General features: G+C 34.8%; 1 protein-coding gene across 20 annotated transcripts in view; it reads left to right on the forward strand.

Moving 5' to 3' along the window:
* The window catches only part of OSBPL9 (oxysterol binding protein like 9), a 174,690-nt gene that overhangs the window by 119,718 nt on the left and 27,007 nt on the right, over positions 1 to 27,965 (forward strand). For 7 of the 20 annotated variants that reach the window (XM_082688423.1, XM_082688414.1, XM_082688425.1 and 4 more), the window contains 6 exons: positions 8,906 to 9,001; positions 9,763 to 9,810; positions 12,007 to 12,036; positions 12,932 to 12,982; positions 22,745 to 22,783; positions 26,914 to 27,004. In XM_082688423.1, coding sequence (XP_082544549.1) covers positions 8,906 to 9,001; positions 9,763 to 9,810; positions 12,007 to 12,036; positions 12,932 to 12,982; positions 22,745 to 22,783; positions 26,914 to 27,004 — 355 coding nt within the window. Of the gene's footprint in view, positions 1 to 3,975; positions 4,045 to 8,905; positions 9,002 to 9,762; positions 9,811 to 12,006; positions 12,037 to 12,931; positions 12,983 to 22,744; positions 22,784 to 26,913; positions 27,005 to 27,965 lie in introns of all 20 variants that reach the window. The other 13 variants (XM_082688426.1, XM_082688427.1, XM_082688419.1 and 10 more) reach the window with 3 other exon arrangements.

A 27,965-nucleotide genomic window follows, 5' to 3' on the forward strand; every position in this document is an offset into this window, starting at 1 on the left:
ACTTTATCACAACCCAGATCGTGACCTGAGCCAAAATCAAGAGTCCGATGGTCAACCAACTGAGCCACCCAGTGCCCCTATATTATACTTTTAACAGTTTAGCAAAAACTCAGCCTGTTCCTTCTGTGTAATGTTCACTGACAGCTAAAATCAGATATACAGAAACTGTTTTTGGCATATATAATTTGAAGGGATAAAAGTCAAACCAATTAGAGTATCCTTTTCAATTCAGCATTGTTTTTGTTTTATTTTGTTTGGTTTCTTTGAGACCTAAGCTTTTAGTCTTGTCTGTTGGTCTGACTAGTTCCATCAATTAGCTCCCTTTGGGTGTTTAATTTTCAGTGTGTTCTATTTTGCTATACAGAGAGATCCAGGTTTGTCAGAGAAATATATCAAGTTTTGTTTTTTAAAGCATTTCACAATCAAAATTTTAACAGCTTTTATGCTAACTAAGATAATTCTGCAGTCTTTCAAAACCTGTCCTACTAAAATACTTATTTTAAGGATTCATACATTTGAATATGAGTTTCTCCTAGTTATGCTTGGAGTAAATCTCCGGTATTTACCTAAAACTTTTATTTTTGGTGGATCCTTAATAGTAGTGAGAGAGACTTCTTTGCTTTCCAGAATGCTGTTAAACTGAATGTTAGGTAGTAATTTGGAGTTGGAGAGAGGAAGAATGTATATTTTTCCATCCTGTTGTAGTAAGCCACTCAAGAGCTTATATAGATCTTGGAATAAGTTAACCTGTAACTTTTAAGAAAGATGTATCCGGTAGCCTGACCAACCAAGTGGGTGAAAAGAAAAGCTTTAGCTGATTGCCAGCACCACATGGTCACAGAGTGCTTTGTTAAGAGGGAGTGATGTAGTTGTTTTTTATGAGTTTGCTTTCTTGAATGTTGAATCACTATTATATTATTGGCAGGAAGGATGTAGAAAAAAAGTTAGGTATTTTGCTTCATTTTACTGGCTATTTTTCTTCTTGGCATTTATTCCAATGTAGTGTTGATTGCTAATTTTTTAGTGCCCCCCCCCCAAGTTTGTGCTTTTTATTTGTAAATGATGTTATAAATTTGTTATGCTACATTTTGCTTGGAAAGGTGTACCTGAGCAGCTATATTGCCAAATTTACTCTCAAGACATCTTAGGATTTTGTAGGTAATTTTAAGAGAATGAAGCTGATTGATCTTGCAAGCTCAAACAGTTATAAGACTTTTGAAAAATATTTATAAACTTCAGTTTCCAAATATTTTTATAATAGCTTATGAATTAAAATAATTGTATACTTTAAAAAATCAGACAAATGGATGTATAAAGAAAAAATTATAAGAGCCCCTGTCTCAAATGCCCCCCTTCCTTAATTCCAGTTCCCAGTATTAATATATATGTGTCATGTGTTTTGTTTCTTGCATTTTATTTGAGCAGGTTGCGTGTATAAATAAAATAACTTAAAAAAAATGTAGCTTCTATATTATTCATGTGTCCATTTACCTTAATGTAAGCACCCAGTTAATATTCATTGAATTCTGATGGAGCTCTTTTCTATAATTGGCTTTCAACATTCAGAGCCTATAAACTTATGTTTCATTTAAAATAATTTTTTGAGTAATTTGTTGCTGCATTCTGACTTCAGAAGCAATCTTACATGCCTTCTAGACATATCTCTAAAAGGCTAGTTACATCTTTTATGGAGAAGGAGCCTATATAATTTATTGTCCAAAGGGGAGCACTTTTGAGAGTGAGGGAGGCTGCTTATTTTCTCCAACAATAGACATAAACATGGATGACCCCAGACAAAGTAGGGTATGTGGTTATGCTATTCATAAACTTAAGGTTTTTATTTGTTTTATTTGTATTTTGATAAGACTTTTTATATGACTTTTTAAAAAAATAAATTGAGTCTTTTGGAAAGACAAGCTATCAGTGATTTAAAAATAGAAAATGGTACAAATGCAAACCTTTCTTGTGCAGTTAGTTTGAGTAACCAAATCACTTTATGGAATCAGTATTTTCTTCTGTAAGTCAAAAGGTTACATAATAGTGTCAGTATTGGATCAAGAGATCATGAAGAATAAGCAGTTGTGCTAGAGTTAATGATTTAAGTTCATGAATTCTGACACTGATATCTGTATCTGATTCCTGTTTGACAAAGTAACTCTCTTTCCCAACTATATGAGCAGTTCAGATTTGTAGTATTTATGTTTTTTAAACAGGAACTTAATACTATGCATAAACCTTTTTTTTTTTTTTTTAATTTAAAGGTAAAAGGGATTCTATTTTTGAAGAGTTGATGTACCTTCAAAAATCAGTTATTTTATTGCGGAAGAGGACTTTCCTTATATTGTTGGCCCTTTGTTACCAAGTTAATAATTCAGTACAGTTTACCTTTTCTGAATTTCTTTTTCTGAAAATGTCATATGGAATTTTTTTTCTAATCTGTTTTCTAGAACTGTTATTTTATGAGTTGTGTATTGCTCATCTCTTTTTTATTACTATTTATTATCTTCAGAGTTTATCAAGTTCCTCTTTTCCATTTTTAAAGGAACATTGTACAGTTTAACTTATGCTTATATCCTTTTATTGATTATGGATCTCTTAAAATTGTTTTATGGCATTATCTGGTTATTAGTCAATTTCGTTTTTTATCCATCAGTCATTGAGTGCTGTCTTTATATTAGGCATTACTTAGGACGGGGAGATGGAGTAGTGAATTCTGGTTATTTATGATTGCAAATTATGAAGAGGAAGTAGAAAACTTACTCTTGTGTTACTTTACACATATTCTTTCATCTGTCAACAACTTTTGAGTGGTTTGTTATTCCCATTCCTAGATGAGAAAATGGTGGTGGAGAAAGTAGCTTGGCCAGATCATATAGATTAGGAAGTTGTAGATTCAGGATTTAAAACCAGATCAGTCTGACCTTAAAGCTGTGCTCATTTTAACTACATCGAGCTCCTTCAGGCAGTTTTAAAATTACATTTTAGTGCTCTTGTGCCATGAATTCTTTTCAGATATTACTGTGATTTAAGAGAAATGTCTAACGGATTGAAGTCAAAGGAATAGTTTGAAATCCCAATTAAAGAAAACCCCCCACTTCATGATTTGGGTAAATGCTTATAAAATAGGGTTAGTGTCTGTGTACCTTACTGTCTTGTCATAATCAAATGAGAAAACTTTATTAATTGTCTTGCAGAGGATCTAATACTCTGAAAAAATTTTCAGTGTATAAGGTGCATCCGTGGCGAATCCATGGGATTAGAAAAAGACCTTTCTTGGGGGTACCTAGCATGCTGGTAAGATAACTATAGCCACCATGATGATAAAAGAACCTGGTTTGGAGCCTTAGGTTATCAGAACATTAACTTAAATGGAAAATAGCATGAAGTTACAGTGAAAGAAGTCATGTAGTAATGGGCTCAATTTTGTTGACAGTTTCAAATTGGTAATCTTCAAATCAATTGAAGTTGAATGAGTTGAGTATTCTTTAGGATTAAAAATAGAAATTCTTGCCCTGAGGAATTCCCTAGACCTCTAAATCCTGTTCTTCCTTTAGCTGAAGTGGTTAAACCACAGAGACAATAGAGATTATAAATTACAAATGTTTCTAAACTTTCACTAATCCCAGGAAATAACAGATGAGTATACCCCACATAAAATTGTGATCTCATTAATATTTCTGGTTTCTTTAATAAACTTTTTTCATCATTAAACCAACTTACAAGTCATTTGGTAAGGAGACAAATGATACCATTTCTCAAAAAACTTAATTTGCTAACAAATTTCTAAGGAACAGAAAAGCCAGTAAGTTTGGCATAATATATTTTTTTAACTTCCCATTTGCTGCTCATGTACCTCCTTTTCCTCTGAATAGTTAGAGAATTTTCTCTTATTATTCCTTTACTTAATTATTGATGTCAGACTCACAGCATGGTAAAGTAACTTTCTATTCTCTCTTTTCCTTACTTTTATGGAAGATCAGTACCACACTTGCTTTTTTCCAGTCTTCTGGTATCTCTCCAGTTCTTGAATTTTCAAAAATAATTGTAAGTGATTCAATTGTAAGTATGCTCTATACTTCTTTCATTGGATGAAAGCATATCTGTGATGTATGTCATCTCAAATTGCTAATTGTGAACATAAACTTTCCAGATACTCTCGTATGTGGAACAACATTTCTGCAAAGTTTTCATTATTTTAATGATAGGGTATGTGTTTTGCTAATTTTAAAAAATCATCTACTTTTGCCTGGATTCATGTTGTTTATTTTTCACTAGGAGGCTTATTTCTTTGGTGTTTTTCTTTTGTTAAATTTTTAAGCTGTTACTTCCCTTTGTGGTTCTACTGATAACTTAAATTCTGTGTTCTTGTTATTCTGAACTTTCTTGTGAGAATTACATGGACTAATTTATCTATTTTCCTTTTCTCCTTTGCAACATATTTTTATTATATACTATTTTTTTCCTATGTAAGAGAAGACACTAAATACAGGGTACTTAGACCTTTACATTTTTGTTGTAAAGTAAGATTTGGTAGGAAAATATTACTCATTTGTTAATTTCTTTTTTTACAGTGTTGGTATTCAGCCATAGCCCTTCCTGTTCTATGTTATTCTCCTCAGTTCCTCAAATTACTCATGACTTTCTTATTTCCTGATTCTGATCTCAGCAAGACCTTAAGCCACCTTTTACCACCTTTGCCTCCACTGTTCAATACTCTTCCTTTGTCACCAGGAATTACCTTAAAAGCTCTTACTCCCTGCCTCAAAAATTGCCTCCTGTACTGTTGTACTAAAAAAGGACCTCTGTGAAGCAGCTACAATTCATACGTATTTCAGACAGTTTTAAGGACATCCTTGCAATAGTCTTTTTTTAAATGGAGGTGAAGCATTTGGTTATATATATATATATATAAATAATATTTAATGTCCCACCTAAAGTCATTAATGGGAATTCATTTAATTTTTCTGACATTTGTTAGTTTTGAAGTGCCTTCTGAGAAGTGATGCTCTTCAATGTAAGTATTAGAAAGATAGTAGGAGGTACTCATATACAGCTTTGAGGCAGTTTGATATTCTTCTGCCAGTCTAGATATTATTTTTGAAGTTGGGTCAGATGTTTCTCTTTATGTATTTTAAACTGGATACATAGGTCCTGGCTTATGTAGAATCATGTGTTGTTCTTCTTGACTTTAAAAAATGTACGTTACTGAAGGTTGCTGGGGGGTGGAGGAGTAGGGAGGGTGGTTGTCTTATGGACATTGGGGAGGGTATGTGCTATGGTGAGTGCTGTGAAATGTGTAAGCCTGTACCCCTGGGGCAAATAATATATGTTAATAAAAATAATTTTTAAAAATCTACTTTAGCTTTCTTTATTAGCAAAGTATTCTTGAATACTAGGGACTATTTTGTTTTCAATATATTTGCCACATAATTTTTTTCCTTTACATAGATTTCTAATTTTATGGATTTATTTAATTTATAGATTGGGTTTAATTTCTATTCTAATTTAACTTTTTTTTACACTACAGACCAGTTGCCTTTATTTCTCTGTAATAGTTGTGTTTAACCTAAACTTTAATGAATTCACACAGAAGTCATCAAAGGAGAACTGTGGTTCATCAGTATAGTAAATTAGGGAGCAGCAACCTCTTTGGTCCTGAATGCCAAAAGGGCAACATAACCACTTTGGTCACAAAGTATCCACAAAGAACATGGACAAAAAGGAAAGAAGGACATGAAGAGGGGAGTGAGGGAGTAGACAAAGTGGAGGAGAAAGAGAGCAGAAAAGCAAGAGGAATCTAGGGGAGAGGAGTGCGAGGTCATGGGGATGACTGTATCACTTCAGCAACAGTTGTCCGACGCAGCAATTAGTACCACATATATTTATTCAAGGCTGAACCAGCCCTGGAGGTTGTAGTGTTGAATGAGTGACAGAGAATGTGTATCTGCTTAACTTTCAACCTAATTCTACAAGATGTCCCAGTTAGAAGTATGAAGTCACACCCTGTCTTAAAGGATCTGCTCTGTTCAGCGTTCTTTACAAAGAAGGCTATACTCTCAAAATGGTGTAAAGGACTGTATTCTGATTTGTTTTAAAACAAAACTCCATTTAAAAGGACATGAGTAAGTGTAGGATTTTATATTGTAATGTTGAAAGAGGAATCGCTATGACTTCAAGGGAATTTTTATGAAATACTGTATGTTAGGAGGTAATGAGTCCCTTGTCGAGTTACTCAAGTGAAGACTAGAAACTTCTTTGAGAGGGAGGTTGGACTAGATGGCTTTGTTTCTGTGTATTGTAAGTCATAATATGTAGCAAAAATTTGCATTTTCTTTTTGTGTGCATTATTCTTATAAGGTTGAGAAAACAGTTTAATTTCTATCAGTTGTCCATGTTACTGATAAATTTGTGCATGTTATTTTATTGATTGCAGTTGGGGCAACTATAAATACATAGATTTTCGTTCTTTCCAAAGATGTATGGGTTACTGTACAAGGGAGTTTAGGCCCGTTCTGGGATTTTATGCTAACAACTCTAGTTATAAACCACCTATTATAGGTTACATAAAAATGATTTCGTGAGTAGATCTTTGACTAGGATGTTATGTGTGGAGTTTATTCTAAAATAAAAGGAAATGTTGTATAAGTCTATCTAGAGGTAGGTCTGAGAAGAGAGCCAGGGTGAGGTGCTAGGATTACAGCAACATCAAAGGATTGTTTTTTAAGAATTAATTTGGATAGTTATAGAGCTCAGTAATTAATTATGTTTCCATTTATTTACTGGAGGGTTTTTAATGAGATAGATTTGTTCAAAAGGATATGTTAATTATATTTATATTTTTATTTTTTATATTTCTTTTCAGCGTAACAGTATTCATTGTTGTTAATTATTTTTATAGTGGTAGCTAGTTCTAAATGGATTCAAAGGAGGGAAAATTCTTAAAAATCATTTTTTCTTATTTAGATGCTTCACTTCTTAATTTGTTTATGAATATGCCATTGAACTTTTTGATATTTCGCAAGCACAACAGTATTTTATAGATCTTAACTGGATCTTACAGTTATTAATAATTATGTTAAATTACTGTGTGAAACAAAACAAAAACTAAGTTGAGCAGTTCCAGTTTTTTCTGTGGTACAGTAACATGGAAGGAACTCGCTCCCTTCTTTTTTAATACAGTACTATAGTATATCCAAAATGTAACGGATTTATTCTTCCTTTTCCACCTCTTTTATTACTATACTTCATATAGTAAATGTTCTTAATAGAACTTTTTTTGGTTATCCTTAAAAATAAAGATATTTAACCACAGTTTTATTACAGATATTGTTTATTATGATTTTTCTTCAACTTTGTCTTTATTCATGGCATCTCATTGGGAAGGGATTTTTCAGTACTCACTTCAAGTAGTTTCTTTATATGTATGTGGAAAAGGCCATTTTACTGCTTTTGAATTTGAAGTTGATTTTCCCATGGTCTGATACAACCTACGGGTTTTTTTCCTGTTCTGATTCAGAATTTGAATTTTAGTTTGGCAAGAGCAACAATAGATAGTAATAGTAGTAATTGATAGTGTTAGTAATTGTAGTCTTTAGTAGAGGTAGTAGCTGCCACATTAATAATAGTATGTGAAAAAAAAATAGTATGTGGAGGATGACTGTATTTGGCAGGTAAGAAAACAGCAGCTTAGAGAGACCACAGTATCTTGTTAGTGGCTGAGCTGCAGTTAGAAACCAGGCTTGCCACCCCATTGTTGTTTTCCATAATACTGTGTGGTTTTAATCTGGTGTTTGAGATAATGGCTCTAAAAGTGCTTTAGTAATAAAGTATTGTGCAAAGATGAAGTATTGGTGTGACATACAATGAACTCTGGCCTCCATTTACTAAAATGGGAGATGTGAAAATGATCAGTAGGTGTTGGCCAACAAGTAAAGATCAAGTATGGTATGTGCAACTACTGTATTTTATCCATTCAGTACAGAATGTGGTTGGTTTGGGATTGTGACATAGTAGTTTATGAGCCTTATTTTATTTCCTTATTTAATTGTATGACATTTGGGCATCTTGTTCAGACTCCAGCTTTTTGTCTTTTACACCCAGGATTGATGATTTTTTCACATATGATTAAGAACTCAGGTGGTTTTTTTGTTTTTGTTTCTTTTGTTGTTGTTGTTGTTGTTGTTGTTGTTGTTGAGTAAAGTTAAAACAGGAATCCCATGCTCTTGAAGTTTAAAATTTTTAGTATACAAAAAGTAGGACATGCAAATGCTGGACTGTTAAACTTAGAAATAAATGTGCTCCTTAAATAAATAAACATTTACACCATGTCCAGAGTGTAGTGTTCATGCCAAGGGTGAATGTGAGTAGGAAACTTGATTAAGGTAAGCGTCACTTTCACTTAGAGAGGGCCCTCTTCTTAGAAGAGGTGATAATTTTGAGGTCGTTACTTCTTTTAATAAGGGAAGAAGAGAAAGCATCAGAGCTAATGAGGTGGGTTGGGGAATAGGAGAACTAAATAGAGTATGAAGTTAAGATTAAAGGACTGGAGGAATCAAACAAAAAGTGGGGGTAAAAAAGGAGTTAATCTAGGTGTTAAATTATTGTTCTCTGGCGGTCACGGGGAGTCACTTTGTGGGAAAGAACAAAGTGAATGAAGAGCAAGGTCAATCCTAATTTAAGAAGAAGCACACGTTTGATAAGGGAACAGAGCTAGAAGTTCAAGAGAGAGATAGATGTATCACTATTCTTGGAGAATTTAGATAGTTTAAATATACCTATTATTTATGTAAAAGTACTATTCTTACTTTAAAATTAAAATGTCATGTATGAAGGATGACGTATTTTCTGTACTATTAAACATGGCCTGGGTCTTCGTAGATTTATTACAAATTTTCTTTTTCTGTAGGGTTTGGATTCAGGATTTGTTCCTAGTGTCCAAGACTTCGATAAGAAACTTACAGAGGCTGATGCTTACCTACAAATCCTGATAGAACAATTAAAGGTATGGCATTAGTTTATATATACTGAATTGGTATAAAGCAGTAAGTGTTACCAAGCTTGATTTTTAGTGTAAAAAATGATCTGATTTACAACCCCTATATGGTTCTTCAGCAATTTTTAAAGCTGACTTATTAAAAGATCTGGGTGACTTACTCAAAGATCTTTGCCGTTGATTATATTGATAAATAGTATGTATATGTAATGTACTTTTTTGATTATTAAAAAAGTAAATATTTAGACTGAGTTAGAAGAAAATAAGATTAGATTCATATTGTTTTAAAATTCTGTGAAACTGCTAAATTTTAATGTGGTTTTATTTCTGAGGCCTTCATTTTTCCATTTTGGGGAGTTAGGGCATTGGATTTCTCTACTTCATTTATCATTGATGAAATTGTCTCCTTCAATTCCTACTTTAGAGTTAATTATAAGCAAAAGTCTTGGGAAGGAAATGGAGTATTGATAAACTAGGATGACAAAGCAGAAAGAATTTAGGTTTCAGTTGATATTTTAAGTTCTGTTGCTGTCCGTTTTCTTTTGCTTGTAATTTTACCAGAGTAATTGATCTTAATTGTTTGAAATAATTCAGTAGAATTGGAGTTGATACAGTCCCTTGAAAAAACACATGTTATTTAATAAATAAATATAGATCATCCCTGGAAGAAATGTATTTAAGAACTGAAGTTTCCTTTTCTATGATTAGTAAATGTATACAATATAGTAAAATGGCTTGATAATATAATCGTTTTCTTTTTAATCCTGTAGCTTTTTGATGACAAACTTCAAAACTGCAAAGATGATGAACAGAGAAAGGTAAGTTCTACTGTCATTATTTTGCCTTAAACCGCTTTAAAACCAAGAGCCTTTTAGAGAAGTAACAGAAGGACCTCAGTGTTTGGCTACAATAATACTATGATATGGTACTATCGTACCATATAATATGGTGTGATAGTACTGCCATAAAAGATTCATGGGGGAATTTTCTGGTGAATTTCCATAATGGTTTCACAAACAGAAGGATAATGTACAAAATTTTAATATGCCTTTTTTGTAAGTACCACCTTCTTGGGAGTAAGTTCGTTCTTCTTGAGGTTTTTGATATTGAAGATAGTTATTTTATTACATTGGTATGTCCATCTCTGTACCCAACTTGGGGCTTGGACTCACAGCCCTGAGATCAAGAGTTGTGTGCTCTACCGACTGAGCCAGGCAGTTGCCCCTGAGTTATGCTTTAAGTATAGTCCCGCTACTGCCCCCCACCTTGAATTTCTGATAATTACTTTGTAGTTTGAGTAGTTTTCTTTTTTCTAGTTAACATTTTTCCTCCTTGATTACATTTCCTGCTGCAGTATCATTTCTTTTGACCATAGCTTTGCATTTGGCTCTTTAACACTACCTGTAATAACTCATGTTTAACTCCCTTTCCATTCTTAGTTTGGGAATTTGGTTCCATCTCATTTTTAAACAACTAGACAAAGTTTCAGGTGATTCTAAAACAAGTGTTTGTTTGTTTATTTAAATTCAATTTAATTAACATATGGTGTATTATTAGTTTCTGAGGTAGAATTTAGAGATTTAACTGTCAGTTGCATATTACACCCAATGCTCATTACATCAAGTGCCCTCCTTAATGCCCATCACCCAGTTGTGCCACCCTCCCACCTGTCTATCCTCCAGCAACCCTCAAGTTTATTTCCTATAGTTAAAAGTCTCTTATGGTTTTTCTCCCTGTTTCCGTCTTACTTTATTTTTTCTTCCATTCGTTCATCAGTTTTGTTTCTTAAATTCTACGTATTAGTGAAATCATAAAATATTTGTCTTTTCTCTGACTGACTGATTTTGCTTAGGATAATACACTATAGCTCCATCCATGTCATTGCAAATGGTAGGATTTCATTCTTTTTGATGGCTGAGTAATACTCCATCGTGTATAGGCACCACTTCTTCTTTATCCATTCATCTGTTGATGGATGTCTGGGCTTTCCCCATATTTTGGCTATCATGGACATTTACTGCTATAAACATGGGGGCACAGGTGTCCCTTCAAATCACTGTGTAGAATAAGTGTTTTAAAATCACATAGTCTATAAAAAAGGCACAACATTTTTTCTTTTTCATTTTTTTTTTTTTAAAGATTTTTATTTATTTATTTGACAGACGGAGATCACATGTAGGCAGAGAGGCAGGCAGAGAGAAAGGAGGAAGCAGGCTCCCCAATGAGCAGAGAGCCCGATGCGGGGCTCGATCCCAGGACCCTGAGATCATGACCTGAGCCGAAGGCAGAGGCTTTAACCCACTGAGCTACCCAGGCGCCCCACAACATTTTTTCATATAGGAAATAATGTTTTGTGTTATTCTTAGAAATCTTGAATCATATGAAAAACAGTTTTGGGGGCACCTAGGTGGCTCAGATGGTTAAGCATCTGCTCAGGTCATTATCTCTGGTTTTCCGATCAAGTTCCAAGTCTGGCTCCCAGCTAAGCGGGGAGTCTACTTCTCCTTCTCTCCTCTGCCTTTCCCCCTGCTTGTACTCTATCTCTGTTTCTGTATCCTTCTCAAATGAGTAAATTTAAAACAAATTTTTTTAATTGTTTAAGTTTTTTAACAAGTATAACAAAATACTCCCTTTCTAACTTGCTTGCACTTGCCTAGAGTAATGAGTGCATTTTGGTAAATTCTTTTTTCTTTTTTTAGAGTTTATTTATTTGACAGAGAGAGAGCACAAGCAGGGGCAGCCGGAGAGGTAGAAGCAGGTTTCCCCACCGAGCAGGGAGCCCAATGCAGGGCTCCATCTCAGGACTCTGGGATCATGACTGAGCCACGCAGGCACCCTTTTTTTTTTTTTTTAAAGATTTTATTTATTTCTTTGACACAGAGATTGTACACAGAGAGGGAACACAAGCAGGGAGAGTGGGAGAAGGGTAAAACTCTTTAAATGATGAGTAAAAAAACAGCAACGATACTTCTTTGTGCTTCTCATTATTTCTTTAAACTTTTCATTTTTCATAGAAAATTGAAACTCTCAAAGAGACAACAAATGTAAGTTGTGTGTTTGATAAACTCTGGCTTTGCATTAGAAAGTGCTTTAAAATGTTACTTCTATTTTAAGCTACTGCTTAAATTGCTTTATTAATAAGAGCAGTTGAGATTTAATTTTTATAAATTTTTACAAGAGTGTTTAAGAATTTTATTATTTTCTAAAAGAATTAAAAGGACTTGAATAATGCTTCTAATTAAAATCCACTTCATGTAGCATTTTATCTGTTTCTGGTCTTACTTGTTTTAAGAACCTTGGATAAAAAAATGTCATCCATGAATAATCTTATAATTAAAATATATTGTGATTCAAGTTTTGTGATTTATTGGCCTTCTCACCTTATTATAATAGGCTACTGATAAGGTCTGTATTTTGACAAGAGCAGTTTTAAAAAAACAGGCAAAGTAATAGTATTCTAGTTTCACCAGTATTGTGATAGGATTCTTTACTCTTTGTAATTCCATAGAAGTCTTATATAGATGTTTTAGAAATTTACACTGGGATTCCCTGCTATGGATGTAAGAATTTGGAAGTTAATCATACTTACATCTTTTTCTGTTTGAAGTGATGAAAAACTATTTAGAATGTTATTCAATACAAATTAACAATTTTTTGGCATTCTGTAATGATAGAATTGCTAATGATAACTTCCTCTGACACGGTCAGTATAATAGAACCTACTGGAATCCAGAGAGGGTATTTCTTGAATATAGACTTAAATCCTGTACATCTGGACTGATTTTTAAAAATTTTATATTTAATTTTATATTTTATATATTTAATATTTTATATAGATATATAACATATTTAGTTTTTTGATTTTTATATTTTAAGCTTTAATGTCTAATGACCATTTTATTTGGTGCAAGATCCTAAAATCAGTATTCTGTTTTATAGAGCATGGTAGAATCAATTAAGCACTGCATTGTGTTGCTGCAGATTGCTAAAGTAAGTAAATTTTACTTTTGATTACTTTCATTTAATGAGATGTAAAAATTATAATGGCATTTTTCTTTTAGTAGCCAGGAGACTTGGCTCTGAAATAGATACCTTCCTACAGTAAATTGTATTGTGGAGTTACTGGTATATTGAACAACTCTTGTATTTGGATACTACCTTAGCAGCATGTGCCTGTTTTTGATAAGGTAATTTCTGATATGTGACTGGGAAAGAGGGGAGTATGTTTGAATGACTCACCCCTTCCTTCCATTTTATACATTATCACTGCTTGGAGCAAGAACATACTTTGCAAAACCTTTCAGAGATAAGCTTTTCTTAGGAGAAAAGGAATTAAATATTAGCAAGAGTTCTTTTTCTCATCCATAATAAGGAATATAATAAGGACATACTTTTTTAATTGTAGATTTTTTTTCAGTACTAAACTACATTCATGAACCACTACTTTAATTTGCTGTTCTTATTCATGCAGTAAAATGTATTTTGAATCACTGTTGTGCGGTAAAAATTTTGTGGTTATTGTGTCTGCTTTTCTGAAAGATTTTGGTGTATTCAGCTTAAATGTAGATTTGATTGCTTGGTATTTTGAGAAATAAGCATTTTAATGTTTGAAAATAAGAATAAAAAAAATTCCCCCCCATTTTTGCTACCTGACTATAGCTCTGTATTTCTAGCCAGTGGCTAGAAGAGGGTAGGCAGTAGCCACTACTGGGAGTGATGTTTGCTTGGATTTTTAATTACTGGCCTGTTTTACTTACTCAGTTGCTTATATTTGTTGGCCTGATAATGGTAACTTTTTACCTAGTATGCTTAATGACACAGTCATATAGGATAATCTGTACTTTGATAGGAAGGATACTCAGCATATAAGTTAAAGGAGGGCATTTTCTTTAGAGACCAAAGTGGCAGAACTTTTAGGTTTGTTTTGTTTTTGTTTTTACCACTATGATGATTTCCTATGTGTGTGTCTAAATTTTTCATCTACTTTTGTGGATCAGAATATATTCTAAAGGGAGGATGGGGTTGGAGGCATAAAAGGAGTGGTAAGGTTTTTGTTTTTCTTGACTGTGAAATTATATGGGTGGGTGGGTTACCTACTATTACCCAGAAGCCTCTACAGTGTCTAGATAGATAACCAGTAAACTACATCTTGCTCATTGTTAATAGGTAGGTATTTTAGGGATTAACAGTGCCTTCTCTTGAAGACTGAGGAAGTGGAAGAGCTGATAGTGTTTAGACTGGTTTGGATAACCTCTACAAGTCATTTAAGACTTAAAAAAAAAAAAATACTTTAAATAGTTGGAAAACAAGGCAGCCAAGCCTCTTTCAGTAGCTCACCTTTTAGCTACCCATCAAGAACATTTTGATAGCTACCCATCAAGATTTGGAATGAGTTAGCATTCAGATTACTAATACTCCTTTTCATAAGTTTCTACTTCTCTTTTTTTAAGATTTTTTTTTTCAAAATTTTTAAGTAATCTCTACACCCAGCATGGGGACTTGAACTCACAACCCTGATATCAAGAGCCACATGCTCCACTGATTGACCAGCCAGGCGCTCCTAAAAGTTTCTGCTATTTAGTCTATACCTCCTACCTCTCTGTTTATTTTAGCCCAGCTTGATAAACTTATATTTCAAGGTCCTTCAGAACGGGTAACAAAGATAAATAAATGGAGTTTGGCTTTTTCAGTTTTCTCCAGAAGGAAGTTTTATTAAGGCTTTTGTATTCAAATACTATCCCTCAAATAATGTGTATATATGAACTCTCTGTATCTTTAAATGTGAATCAGACCACTTTATTAGTCTGCTCAAATCCCATTAAATGGTTTCCCATCTCACTTGGAATCCAGTCTAAACTACTTAGAGTAATTACATCACTTGAGCCATCCATACTCTCTCACCTCGCTTGATCCACACTATTCCAACAATATTGGCTTGTTTTTTTTTTTTTCATAGACCAGACTTTTTTTGCTTCAAGGATTTGTATTTGGTTTCCTTGCTGCCTGGAAGGAACCTTCCCCAGATTTCCAGGACTCACCCCCTTACTTTATTTAGATTTCTGCCCACGTGAAATCTCTTTGAAGAGACCTTCCTGACTGCTCTAATCTTTAATCTCTCATTTGTGTTTTTTTCCTTGATGGCCCTGCATCCGTAGCCATATTTACAGGATATCTTGTTTATTGTCTCTGCGACCTGACTATAATCTCCTTAAGGACTTTGTCTTGTTTGCCATTTTATTAGTCGGCTTGGGCTGCCCTAACAAACCACCATAGACTGGGTGGCTTAAACAACAGAACTTTATTTTCTCACAGTTTTGGAGCCTACAAGTTCAACATCAAGATTCCTGCCAATTTGGTTTCCTGTGAGGACCCTTTTTAACTTGTAGATAGTCACCTTCTCAGTAGGTCCTCAGGTGGCCTTTCCTTGGTGTGTGCACAGAATAACAGAGAGAGAAAAGAGAGGGAGTGGGGAGGAGTAGATGGAAGGGACAGAAGGAGAGTAGGGAGAGAGAAGGTGAGGGGAGAGCTCTGGAATCTCATGAGGACACTTACTAGGTCAGGGCTCCATCTTCAAGGACCTTATTTAACCATAATTTACTTCATTAGCGACCCCATCCCCAAGTACAGGCATCCTGGGAGTTAGAGCTTCATCTGAATTGGTGGTGGTGTGTGGGGACCTGTATCCTCAGTGCCTGGAACAGTTGCCTGCCCCATAGTAGGGGCCTGATAATTACAAATTTTGAATGGATGTTTCTAATGCATAATTTTTAATGGTTGCATAATTTAGTGTTTCCACTTCATGTGTGTTTTTTTTTAGCCACCTCTCTATTGTGCTGTTGGTAAACATGGCAGAATTTATATCTAATATAAATATAATAGATATAAATAATATATAAATTATATAAATTATAATATAAATTACTAGTCAGTAATATAAATTACTAGTCATTTTGGAAGACTGTCCTTTATTGACAGGTTAGTAAAATATTGAAAACAGCTACTTCGAGAGATTGCCACCTGAGATCCCAAAGGGATATAGGAAGATAGCTAATCTAATACCTTTGTAGTTTGGAGTTTATTTAGTATTAGCTTCCTAGAGGCAGCATGGTATAGATAGGATTTTAAAACCCTTCCAGTTCTGATTCTTTAATTTTTTTTTTTTATTCTTTAATTTTAATCTCACTACCAGAAGTTCCCCTCCTGCCTAAATGATTAATGCATTGGTTCCCAAACTTGGCTACCCATTGGAATCACCTAGGGATCTTTAACTAAAGTCTCATGCCTGCCTCCCACTCCCAGACATTGTGTGGTAATATGAGATGTTACGTAGGCTTTGGGATTTTTAAACTCCCAGGTGGTTGTAATATGCAGCGAAGTTTGGGCGTCACTTGCTTAGTGGGATTTTCAGGTGGGTTTTGTTAGTTCAGAAGACCTTAATTTTTGTACCATAGATAGAGGCAGCTGGTGTTTCATGGGAAACTGCACAGGACAGTGGGGTAGGTGGAAAAGAGCAGAAATAACCTGGGAGGCCCCTACATTAGAGGACTTGACCAGTTCCTTATCAAGATTAGGTGATAAGACCTATATGGCACAACTCATATAAGCAAGTGAAATTAATAATGTATTTGGCTCAGTATTTCCAAAATCAACATAAGCAGTATAAGAATTCATTAATGAGGAACGTCATATTCTTTTTTTTTTTTTTTGTACTAAGTTTTCGATATCTTGAGTGTATTTTACACTTTGAACCAGCTACATTTCAAGTGCTCAGTATAGCCACATGTGACTAGTACCTCCCAAACTGGACAGTACAAGTCTAGATTATCCTTTCAAAGTAGATTATATATTTAAGTTGTCTTTGAATTTCAGATTATCTCCCCAGAACATTTTCCTTCATAGAGTTTTTGTTTTCATAAGTGTTTGTAAATTTCTCTTTTGACTTTAAAAAATAACGGGTTTATTGGTGTTAATTCACATCATTTAAAGTGTATATTTCATTGGTTTTTGATATATTTACAAAGTTGTGTAATCATCACTGTAATCAAATTATAGTACACTTTTATCACCACAAGAAGAAACCTTGTACCTATTAAGTAGTCATTCCCTGTTCCTCTTTCCCTTGTTACCTTGCCCCTGTTCTCCTACAGTCCCTGGCAACCACTCATCTGTTTCTAGATTTGCCTGTTCTGGACATTCATGTTACTATGATCCCACAGTATGTTATTTTTTGTGAATGACTTCTTTCAAGGCTCATTCATATTGTAGCATATATAAGGACTTAATTCCTTTTCATTTCTGAATAAAAGTCTATTGAATGGATATACCACATTTTGTATATTCATCAGGTGATGAACATTTGGATTGTTTCCATTTTTTTGGCTATTAATAAATAATGCTGCAATAAATGTCTGTTATAATGGTGTTGTATGGAGGTATATTTCCATTTCTTTTAACTTTATGCATGGCAGTGGCATTAACAGGGTCATCTGGTAACTGTCCTTTTCAGAAATTGCTAAACTACGTTTCAAACTGGCTGTACCATTTTATATTCTCACAGTGTATTACAATTCCATTTTTTCCACATCCTCACCAATATTTGTGATTCTTTTTTTTTTTTTTTTAATTGGCTTATAACATCACTATTTATAAGCTCACAGTTCTGTAGATCAGACTCTAAAGTGACTGGGCTGAGTCCTGTGCTTCAGGATATCTTAAGGCCCAAATTAAGGTTCTAGACAGATTGAACTGTCTGGAGGCTCTGGCAAATAATTTACTTCCAGGCTTATTCAAGTTGTTGGCAGAATTTAGATCCTTGTTGTAGGACTGAGATCCCCATTTCCTTGCTAGTTGTTGGCTAGAACTCAGTGTCAGCTATTAAAGGCCTCTCTCTGGTCCTTGCACAGATTCTACATCTTCAAAGCCAGCAGTGGCACATCATATCCTTCTCATGGTTTACATTTCTGACCTTCTCTTCTGCCACCAGCCAGGGAAAGCTCTCTATTTTTAATAGCTCAGGAGCTTAGATCAGATCCACCTGGATAATACTTCTATCTAAATACCATATGGCTTCACTTACTTGGGCTCCAAAAGACAAAACAAATGAACAAAAGCAGAAACAGAGCCATAAATGGAGAGAATGGCTGGTAGTTGCCAGAGAGGGTGGAAAGTGAGGAGAGTGGGCAGAATGGGGGGGTGGTGAAAGGGAATGAGAGGTACAGGCTTTCAGTTATGGAATGAATAAGCCATGGGGATGAAAGATACAGCACAGGGAATATACTCAATGGTATTGTAATAGTATGGTAACAAATGGTAGTTGCACTTGCGGTAACATAGCATAATATATAAACTTGTCAAATCACTGTGTTGTACACCCAAAACTAATGAAACATTATCAACTATACTTCAATTAATAAAAATAAATAAATAATGGATCCACAGGACTTGTGAATATGGAATCACCCCTGTGGTTGTCTTTTTGCTTATAGCCATTCTATTGGCATCTTGTGGTTTTCATTTGCCTTGAACTAAGGAATAGTGATGTTGAATATTTTTTCTTGTGCTTATTAGGCATTCAATGTCTGTTCAAATTCTTTGCCCATTTTTTAGTTGGGTTGTTTGTAATCTCATTGAGTTGTAGGAGTGATTTTATATCTTCTGAATACAGATCCTTACCAGACATACGATTTGCATATTTTTCTTCCAAGTTTGTGGGTTGTCTTCTTACTTTCTTGATAGCATCCTGAGAAACATGCATATTTTTATTTTTTATGAAGTCTTGTTTATCTATTGCTTGTACTTTTGGTGGCTTATCTGAGAAGTCATTGCCTAATCCTATATCACAAAGATTGATTCCTGTGTTTTCTTCTAAGAGTTTTAACATTTTAGCTCATATTTTTTTATGATCCACTTTGAGTTCATCTTTGTGGTGTAAGGGTAGGGGTCTAAATTTATTTTTCTGCAGTAGATTTCCAGTCGTCCTAGCCTCATTCTGTTTAATCTCATCAAACTTGAATTAGTGTCTTTATTTTTTCTTGCATATAATTAGTAAATGTGTTGGTCCATAATTAAGGGAGCTTTAACTAGACCGCATTGCATTATTAGAGAGATGAGGGTGTATTGTATGTATTTTGTTGGTAGGCATGGTTTTAAAAATACTGGAGTCCTCTGGTCAGATGTCTTCCCAAATTATGTTGTGCTGATGTTTTTGTTCATTATCGTATTTCCAGATCTCAGTCATGCTGGTATGTTCTGAGAAGAGAATAGCTTTTGTATTAAGGAATGAGGGATTTAGAACCAGATAAACATACAGTATAATTTAAGTGGGAAATAGCATTCTTTTCTGTTTCATTAACATAATTCATATTGAATTCAGTCAAATCTCTAGTTCAATAATACTTGAGATTTAGCTTTAGCTGACCGTGATTAAAGACCACTTTTGTCATACTTATAAAACAAAAAGAAAACAGTTTTTAAAAAGAAAGATAGAAGTGGGAGCGGGGAGGGGATGAATGTAGCCTTTTTAGGTAATAGAATAAAATCTGATTTGATTGTGTCTTAAAAGACCACAACAGTTTAAAAAAAAAAAAAAAAAGGAACCCTGTTTTAAAATACTCTGTAGGTAGCATATATTACTAGTTGAGAACATTTTGGGGAAAAGTTTGTCAGATACTGAAATTTGTTTTAAATTATACCAGTTTTAAAAGTGGTTGCTTTCTTAGATAATATACATACATAATGTGGTAATCAGTCACAGCATAGCAAACTGAGTGTCTTAAAATAGCAGCACTCATTTAAATTGTGCTCACAAATACACAGTTTGGGTAGACCTCATGACTTGTTTCTGTCATGAAATGTCACCTGTAATGACTCGATAAAGGGCTAGAGGATCTCCTTTCAAGGTGGCTCACTCACATGCCTGAAAAGTTGGAGTGGGGGCCTAACTTCTTCTCTGTATAGTCGTCTTTACAGCTGCTTGGATTTTTGTCACAGTATGGTGGTTTGGGCTCCTAGAAAACAAGGTGAAAATTTGTGACATTTCCATGACCTAGTCTTAGAAAATACATAGAGTCATTTCTGCTGTACTTAATGGTAGAGACTGTCACAAAGGCCCCCCCTATGTTCTAGGGTAAGGGTGAGCACTAGCTCTACTGGGGCCGTGCCTGGAAAATTCAGGAACTTGGCCATTATGTTTAAGACCAAGACCAAATACTGGTTTCTGTAAGTATGTAATATTTCTTTCCAGGAAACCCCTTGGAAAAAGCAATTTAATACTTAGAAATTAATAGGGGAAGGCCAGAATTAAAGTGTCATCTGAGCAAGAAACTTTAGTTTCTCTTTCTCTATAATTCTCAGTTTATTTTCAGCTGTGTCTGTTAAGAATTAACTGAGGGCGCTTGGCTGGCTCAGTGGGTTAAAGCCTCTGTCTTTGATTCAGGTCATGATCCCAGGGTCCTGGGATTGAGCCCCACATGAGGCTCTCTGTTCGGCAGGGCGCCTACTTCCCCCTCCCTCTCTGCCTGCCTCTTCTGCCTACTTGTGATCTCTGTCAAATAAATAAGTAAAATCTTAAAAAAAAAAAAAAAAGAATTAACTGAAATTTTGGATATTCTAAATATATAGCTGATTTTTCAAATGGGGGGAACCCCAGCATGAATTACACAGTTAAAATGCAGTCATTGAAAAGGATATGTAAGATACCTTCTGTGCCAGAAGTTCCCAATATCACCTTTAGGTTTGATGATTTTGATGATTTGCTTGGAGGACTCACAGGACCCAGTGTATGGTCCTATTCATAGCTGTACTTCGTTAAAGCAAAGGATCCAAAGCAAAATCAGCAAAGGGAAAAGACACATGGGACAAAATCCAGAGGAAACCAGACACAAACGTCCAAGTATCCTCTCCTCTCCCAGTAGACTCAGACTGTGCTTACTTCTGCCAGCAACAAATTGTGACAACATACATGAAATTTTGGAGCATGTGCGTTGCTCAGTTGGTTAAGTCTCTGCCTTCTGCTCGGGTCATGATCTAAGGGTCCTGGGATCCAGCTGCACATGGGCTCCCTGCTCAGTGGGGAGTCTTACAGCAGGGAGTCTGCTTAGCCTTCTCCCTCTGTCCCTCCTCCCCCCATGCTCTCTCCCTCCCGCCCTCTCTTTGTCTGTCTCAAAGAAAATCTTAAAAACAAAAGCAAAAACAAAAAAACCCGCATGTAAAATGTTGTCTACCAGAGAAGCTCATTAAAGACTCAACACCCACAGTTTTTCTTGGGACCTTGGCATGTAAGCATCTCTACCTAGCACTTACCAAGATTCCAGACTTCCAGAAGGAAAGCTAGCTGTTAGCGTAAACCCTATTGTTTACTTAAACAGTTTAGGCACAGTGAGCCGGTCTTATCACATAAAGTGGTGGGGACTGTCCTGAAATCCAAGTTCCTAGTCATTAGCCAAAGGTCAACTTTGCAGGCTAATAAGCCTGCTATGTTAATACTTCTCTGTATCTGCACTTAAAAAAAAAAAATTCCCAAATCTTCAAATTGGTCTTGGTTGACCCTTCAATGTGTATATTTCTGAGTAAACTCAGTAGTTAAAGAAAAAGTTACAGATAGAAATGAGATATAACTTGGCCATTATGTTTAAGACCAAGACCAAATACTGGTTTCTGTTAAAACTTTGAAATTTCGATTTCCAGATAGTATGAGCTAAACTTTAAACAGTTTATTTAAAATTAAACATACTGTCTACATAATACAAATAATTGGGTTATAATTACAGAAATGAACATGTGTTGATAACTTTCCACCACCTTCTTCCTGAAGTACATCCTTATAAGCAAGACAAAAGAGCATATTAAGAACATGAGTTCTGAAACCAGACTATTGGAATCCTCGCTCCGCACCTCTCTCTGTCTCAATTTTCTCAAATGTCCAATAGGAATAATAATAGCATCTACCTTATAGAGTTATTGGTGGAGTAAGTGGAATAATAAATGCAAAATATTTGTCAGGTAGTAAGTTAATTCCTATGTCATTCCATGGATACAGTGATTATGTTTACTAAAAGAAAAACCTCATCTATTTAGAAAAGTATAATTCTTGGGCCTGTAGCCAGAATACAGGAAATCATGTCTTACATCCCAAGTTTTTAAGGATATATGATTCTTACACTTTTAAAGTGTAGTGAGGGGCGCCTGGGTGGCTTAGTGGGTTAAGCCTCTGCCTTCGTCTCAGGTCGTGATCTCAGGGTCCTGGGATCGAGCCCCACACTGGGCTCTCTGCTCTCATCAGGGAGCCTGCTTCCCTTCCTCCCTCTCTCTGCCTGCCTCTCTGCCTACTTGTGATCTCTCTTAATCTGTCAAATAAATAAATAAATCTTAAAAAATAAATAAAGTGTAGTGAGAGTTGGGGGGTTGCGGGTTTTGTTATAATATACAGGGTCTTCAATCCTTAATTAGTGTATCTGCTGTTAATAGTTGATACTGATATGACTACACAGTTCCATAGGATATTAATAATTTAATTAAGTGCCTATATAGAAAAACAATTGCCATGCTGCTGCTGGTGGTGGTTGTGTAGCCAGTGATGGAATTATGTTTGGCTAGTGATGTACAGATGGAATTAAAATCTCAATAGAAGCCAAAAAATAGCTTTCTAACATTGTTACTTAATAGTAAAATAAGCTTTCATAATAGGAAAGCAAGTACACAAGGACTTACCTAAGTAAAAGAATGAAGTTAATATTTTTAACGTTTTTCCTTAAGGACCAGTGTAATGCGGAGAAGCACGCAGATGGAATTATAGTAAGTTTAATCTAATCTTTTTCTTTCCCTTTACTTCTGCAGAGCATTATAACCAGTCATGTCAGGAGAAGCCTGAACTTCTACTCATTTTTCAACACAAATTCCTTTTTTCACCTACTCACTGCTTTTTGTTGTTGATTCTTGCAATTTTCCTTAAGCTTCTAAAGTTAGCCATCTTTCAGCAATCATTTGCAGGGGAAATGTTAAAATTTTTCTAAGTGTTGGTTCAGATTGAATCACTTTGCATGTGTTAACATAAGGGGTTAATCATGGTATGAAAATACAGCTTTTATGACTAAGGCATAACTCACAATGCTTTATTTCTTGTCAAACTTCTTTTTTTCTCAGATGAAAGCAGAAGGGGAGGGAGGGATTCAGTATTGAAACATACCTTAATCTATTTAATATTGTTAATTGGTTTCTATTTTATTTTTAGATTTTGTGTGTTGTGTTAACTGTCCTTGATACTGTGGTATATATATTGTGTTTTTATTAGAACATATTGCAACATGAATTCTTTCACTTATAGCCATTTTCTTATTCTTTCCTCCTCCTCAGCATTTTACTCTTCCCTTAGGTTCAACCTCTTCTTTAAAAAGAAAAGAAAATTTTATTGTGGGTATTTCCCATCTGGAAATAAAAGAGTTTGAAGATTGTATTTGGAGTGACCCTATTTTTATGATAACTTCTCTTTAAAGGTCTCTAAAGTAGGAGGCTGCCCCTTTTTATTGTCCCAAGACTTTACAGATGTCTACTTGTCTGAGACCTGGAAACTTCAAAATCTTCAAAACCATCTCATGATTGTACTTAAAAGGATAAGCATCTTTTATATTTGGTTTAAAATGAAAAAAGTTAAATATCGATATTGTTTGCATATTTCTTGAGAAGTCAGAGATAAGAGAAGAAGCTTTTTTTTTTAAGATTTTATTTATTTATTTGATAGAGAGAGATCACAAGTAGGCAGAGAGGCCGGCAGAGAGAGAGGGGGAAGCAGGCTCCCCACTGAGCAGAGAGCCCGATGTGGGGCTCGATCCCAGGACCCTGGGATCATAACCTGAGCCGAAAGCAGAGGCCTTAACCCATGAGCCACCCAGGCGCCCTGAGAAGAAGCATTTTTAAAATTTAAATTAAAGTCATTGGAATTTTTATCTTTCTTTTCACAGTGTGAGTGCAGAGTTTGAGCCAGAGTGATACAATACAATTATGTGATCTAAATACAGTGTAATGTAATGTAGTATCTTTTCCTGAGCTACCACTTAAGATTGTAAGCCTCATGGAAAAGGACTATATATGTTGTCTAACATGTTATGGTCCCCAAAGATCCTAAGGAAAATCATGTTGGCAATTATTTTTCTCTTTTTCCTCAAAGCAAAATTACTTTTTATTATGTTAAGAAAATTGGCAGGTTTCTTTTTTTTTTTTTTTTTAAAGATTTTATTTATTTGACAGAGAGAGGGCACAAGTAGGCAGAGTGGCAGGTAGAGGAAGAGGGAGAAACAGGCTTTCCACTGAGCAGGGAGCCCAATGTAGTACTCAATCCCAGGACCCTGAGATCATGTCCTGAGCCAAAGCCAAGCCGCTTAACCAGCTGAGCTACCCAGACACCCCCAAAATTGGCAGTTTTACATACCAAAAATGCTTGGTCATTTGCAATTAAAAACATCTAGAAAGTTTATACTTACAAAAAAATCTAAACTTTTAGAAAATAACTGTGCTTGAATCACTGAGCAAAAAGCATTTTTCTTTAAGAGTTTTTTTTTAATTTTTTTTAAAATTTATTTATTTATTAAGATTTTATTTATTTATTTGACAGAGATCACAAGTAGGCAGAGAGAGAGAGAGAGAGAGAGAAGGAAGCAGGCTCCCTGCTGAGGCTGTGGGGCTCGATCCCTGGACCCTGGGATCATGACCTGAGCCGAAGGCAGAGGCTTTAACCCACTGAGCCACCCAGGTGCCCCAAGAGTTTTTATTTTTAAAAAGGGAAGCGTTCATGGTTCAAATCTTAGACCCTCACAGCTAGAACCTGGCCCTGCTACTCACTAGGTGTGATCTTAGGCAGGTTACTTGACCTTTGAGTCTCAGTTTCCTCATCTTTAAAGAACGGTGGCTAGGTCTACGTCAGATGAACACTGTTATAAGGTACAGGATGAGCACAGAATCAATAAATGCTAGCTAGCTATACATAAATACATGTACATATAATTTTTATTTTACGTAAATGTTATTAATGTTACAGCTAGTTAAAGCTGAGGATTATTTGTGCTTCTAAAGTGCTGCACATTCATTTTCAAAGCAAGATGTAGAATGTCGTTTGACATATTTTAGCCTGAAATTGATTGAACAAGGGCTGTAGATAAGTATGGAATAGTTACATTTTCTATTAAGGCAAGCAACAAAAGATATTTGGTACTTGTACATGCAAATATCTGACCTTCACATTAGCTAAATCTTTAGATTTAGAACATTTCACCTGGAAGACAAAAGATTACATTCAAAAGATAGAATTTTGCTGGTCCCTTTTTCCAAAGTTATTTCTTAGTCTCTTGAGTAATTTTTCTTATATAAAAGGTGCAGATAAGGAGGTGACATACTCTCCTTCCTGTGAATCGATATTAATGGTGGAATTTTGCCTTTGTAAAGCACTTGGAGTTCTTTGAAGAAAACCATTAGGTAAAAATAAGGAATTTACACTGAAAACAGCTGCAGGACTTGTTGAGACATTTTGTTTAGTTATTATGTGCTGGTCCAGTAGCTGAAGATAGAATCATAAAGTAATAATCAGAAAGCCTCTGTAGAACATAAAATCCAGACATTTCTTCATGTTACAGAATGGGAAAGCGAGGACCATAGTAGATAAAAGATTTGCCAAATCTTGGTAGAATAAAGACTCTAAGGAATTAAAATTCTGAGTCTGTTTTATCTGTGCTCTTCCCAGTACTTCAAAACCTTCCCTACTTCATTTTATTAGGGTTTTTATTAGTGATTATTTTCAGGGTCTCTTCTCTAAGTGTCCTTTATTTTCCTGTTAAAATATTTATAGTCAGTAGACTATTGTGACAAACATCAGACATTCTTGTGCTCAAGTCAGTTGATTTAAGAAGATCTGATTTAATGATTTTTAATATTTAAGCAGAGAAGGAGGTTTAAAGAAAAAATCAAACTTAGGCTTTAAATGAGAATGCTATAACTCAGTTTCCATTGCTAGGGTCTTCTAAAGTTTTATGAATACTTTTGGGGCTCATTCATCAATCAGTAAGGTATTTCTCTTCTAAATCTGTTTCACTATTTCCTAAAATTTAGAAATTTTAGGAAATAAAATTTAGGAAGTAAAACTTACTTCCTAAATTTTACTCTGGGAAAGACCTTAGTTTAAACTTAACTACCCACCTCAAAGTAAAAAAGCATCAGTAAACTATAGAGTCTTGTTTTTAAAATGTCCTTATGCTAGCAGAGTAAGCTCTTGGCTTGAAATCAGAAAGATGTAGACATTTTTTTCCTCTAAAACTGTAACTGCATATTTACTTTTTTTCTTCTAAATCCTTAAAAAGAAAGCTTTCTTCCCTGAATCCCCCAATTAGAAGATATATCTCTTTGCATTTAGTGACTATAAAACTAGGTACCTGTACATTATGTACACAGTGATAGAAGATGGCAATAGTATGAGATGGAAAAATAAAATCCCGGTGGTGCAGGTATATTTACCAGTTGTAGTTGTAATGTTTAATAACATCAGAGTAAGAGAGAGTATTTCTATCTTCAATAGAGAAACATTATTTGTGGTGAATTAAGAATTAAGTGAGAAGAACTAAATTCAGAAGTGACTATTTTTACTTCCTGAAATTTTCCCACACCATTTTACAACTCTTTGCAGGTTTTTTCATTTAGCTTTATCTTTCCATATGACAGAAATTCTTTCATTTTCCCTCCTTACTATGTTTTGTTTTTTAAGAAACTCTTAGACTTCTATATCATAAATGCATTTCATTTCTTCTTTGCATTTTGAGCAGCATCTCTATATAGCTACCCTCAGGACTTTGCTGTCAGAAATGTGGGCATTTCGTACATTTGGGAGGGTGAGCACTGGAAGGGTATTTAATTAAAAATACCTATACTGTGTTTCTTTATCTTAGAGTACTATTAATCCTGTAGATGCAATATATCAACCTAGTCCCTTGGAACCTGTGATCAACACAATGCCTACCCAGACTGTCTTACCTCCAGGTAAGTATTTGCAAAAATGTTTCATTTTCATTGATTAGAGAAAACTTAATTTGTTCAGCTTTCATAAATCTTGAAGGGCTCGTTTTTGGTTTTATTGTTTTGTCTTTGTTTTTTTTTTTTTTTTTAAGATTTTATTTATTTGATAGAATGAGAGAGCACAAGCAGGGGCAGTGGGAGAGGGAGAGGCAGGCTCCCTACTAAGCAGGTAGCCCAATGTGGGGCTTGATCCTAAGACCTTGGGATCATGACCTGAGCAGAAAGCAGACGCTTAACCAGCTGAGGCACCCAGGCACCCTTCTTTTTGTTTTTTGATAAACAAAAGGAATCACAAAAATAGCAGCAGAAAATGAACTGGAAAAAGATGATAATATTTTTGGTTTGGGGGATTTTTTTAATATAGTGAAAGAGCTTTTGGTTTTCATAGTGAGATGAAAGGAAAACATGGTTACTAAGATGTAGATTAGCTGGTGGGACAGAATCCTATGACCCAGGATTCATGCTACCAAAGAAATCTTAATATATATTGACCTACTTGGAGGTAATCCAGAAACTTTCTATTTTGGGATACTTTTTATAGCTATGAAGAATACAAATGTTTTCTTCTTGATGGTGAACTCTAGGTAATGGAAGGGAAAGGTGAAATTTGTTACGCCTATTGATTAGAAGGGACCAGTATTTTTAAGTATAAAGTAATCAATAGTATTTTTTTTTTAACTAACGAAGGCTTAGGGACAACAGCTGTGTGTATGAATTCCTTTTACCTTCTATTGAATCCAACATTTCTGCTTTCTCGATGATTTAGTTAGGTCAGGAATGTAACAAAAAAATCCCTTTAAAAATACTTTTAAAGTAGGGGTTCCTGGGTGGCTCAGTCGTTAAGCATCTGTCTTCAACTCAGGTCATGTTCCCAGGGTCTTAGGATTGAACCCCACATCTGGCTCCCTGCTCAGCGGAAAGCCTG

The sequence above is a fragment of the Mustela nivalis genome, assembly GCF_964662115.1.
Source record: "Mustela nivalis genome assembly, chromosome: 10".
NCBI classification, from domain to species: domain Eukaryota; kingdom Metazoa; phylum Chordata; class Mammalia; order Carnivora; family Mustelidae; genus Mustela; species Mustela nivalis.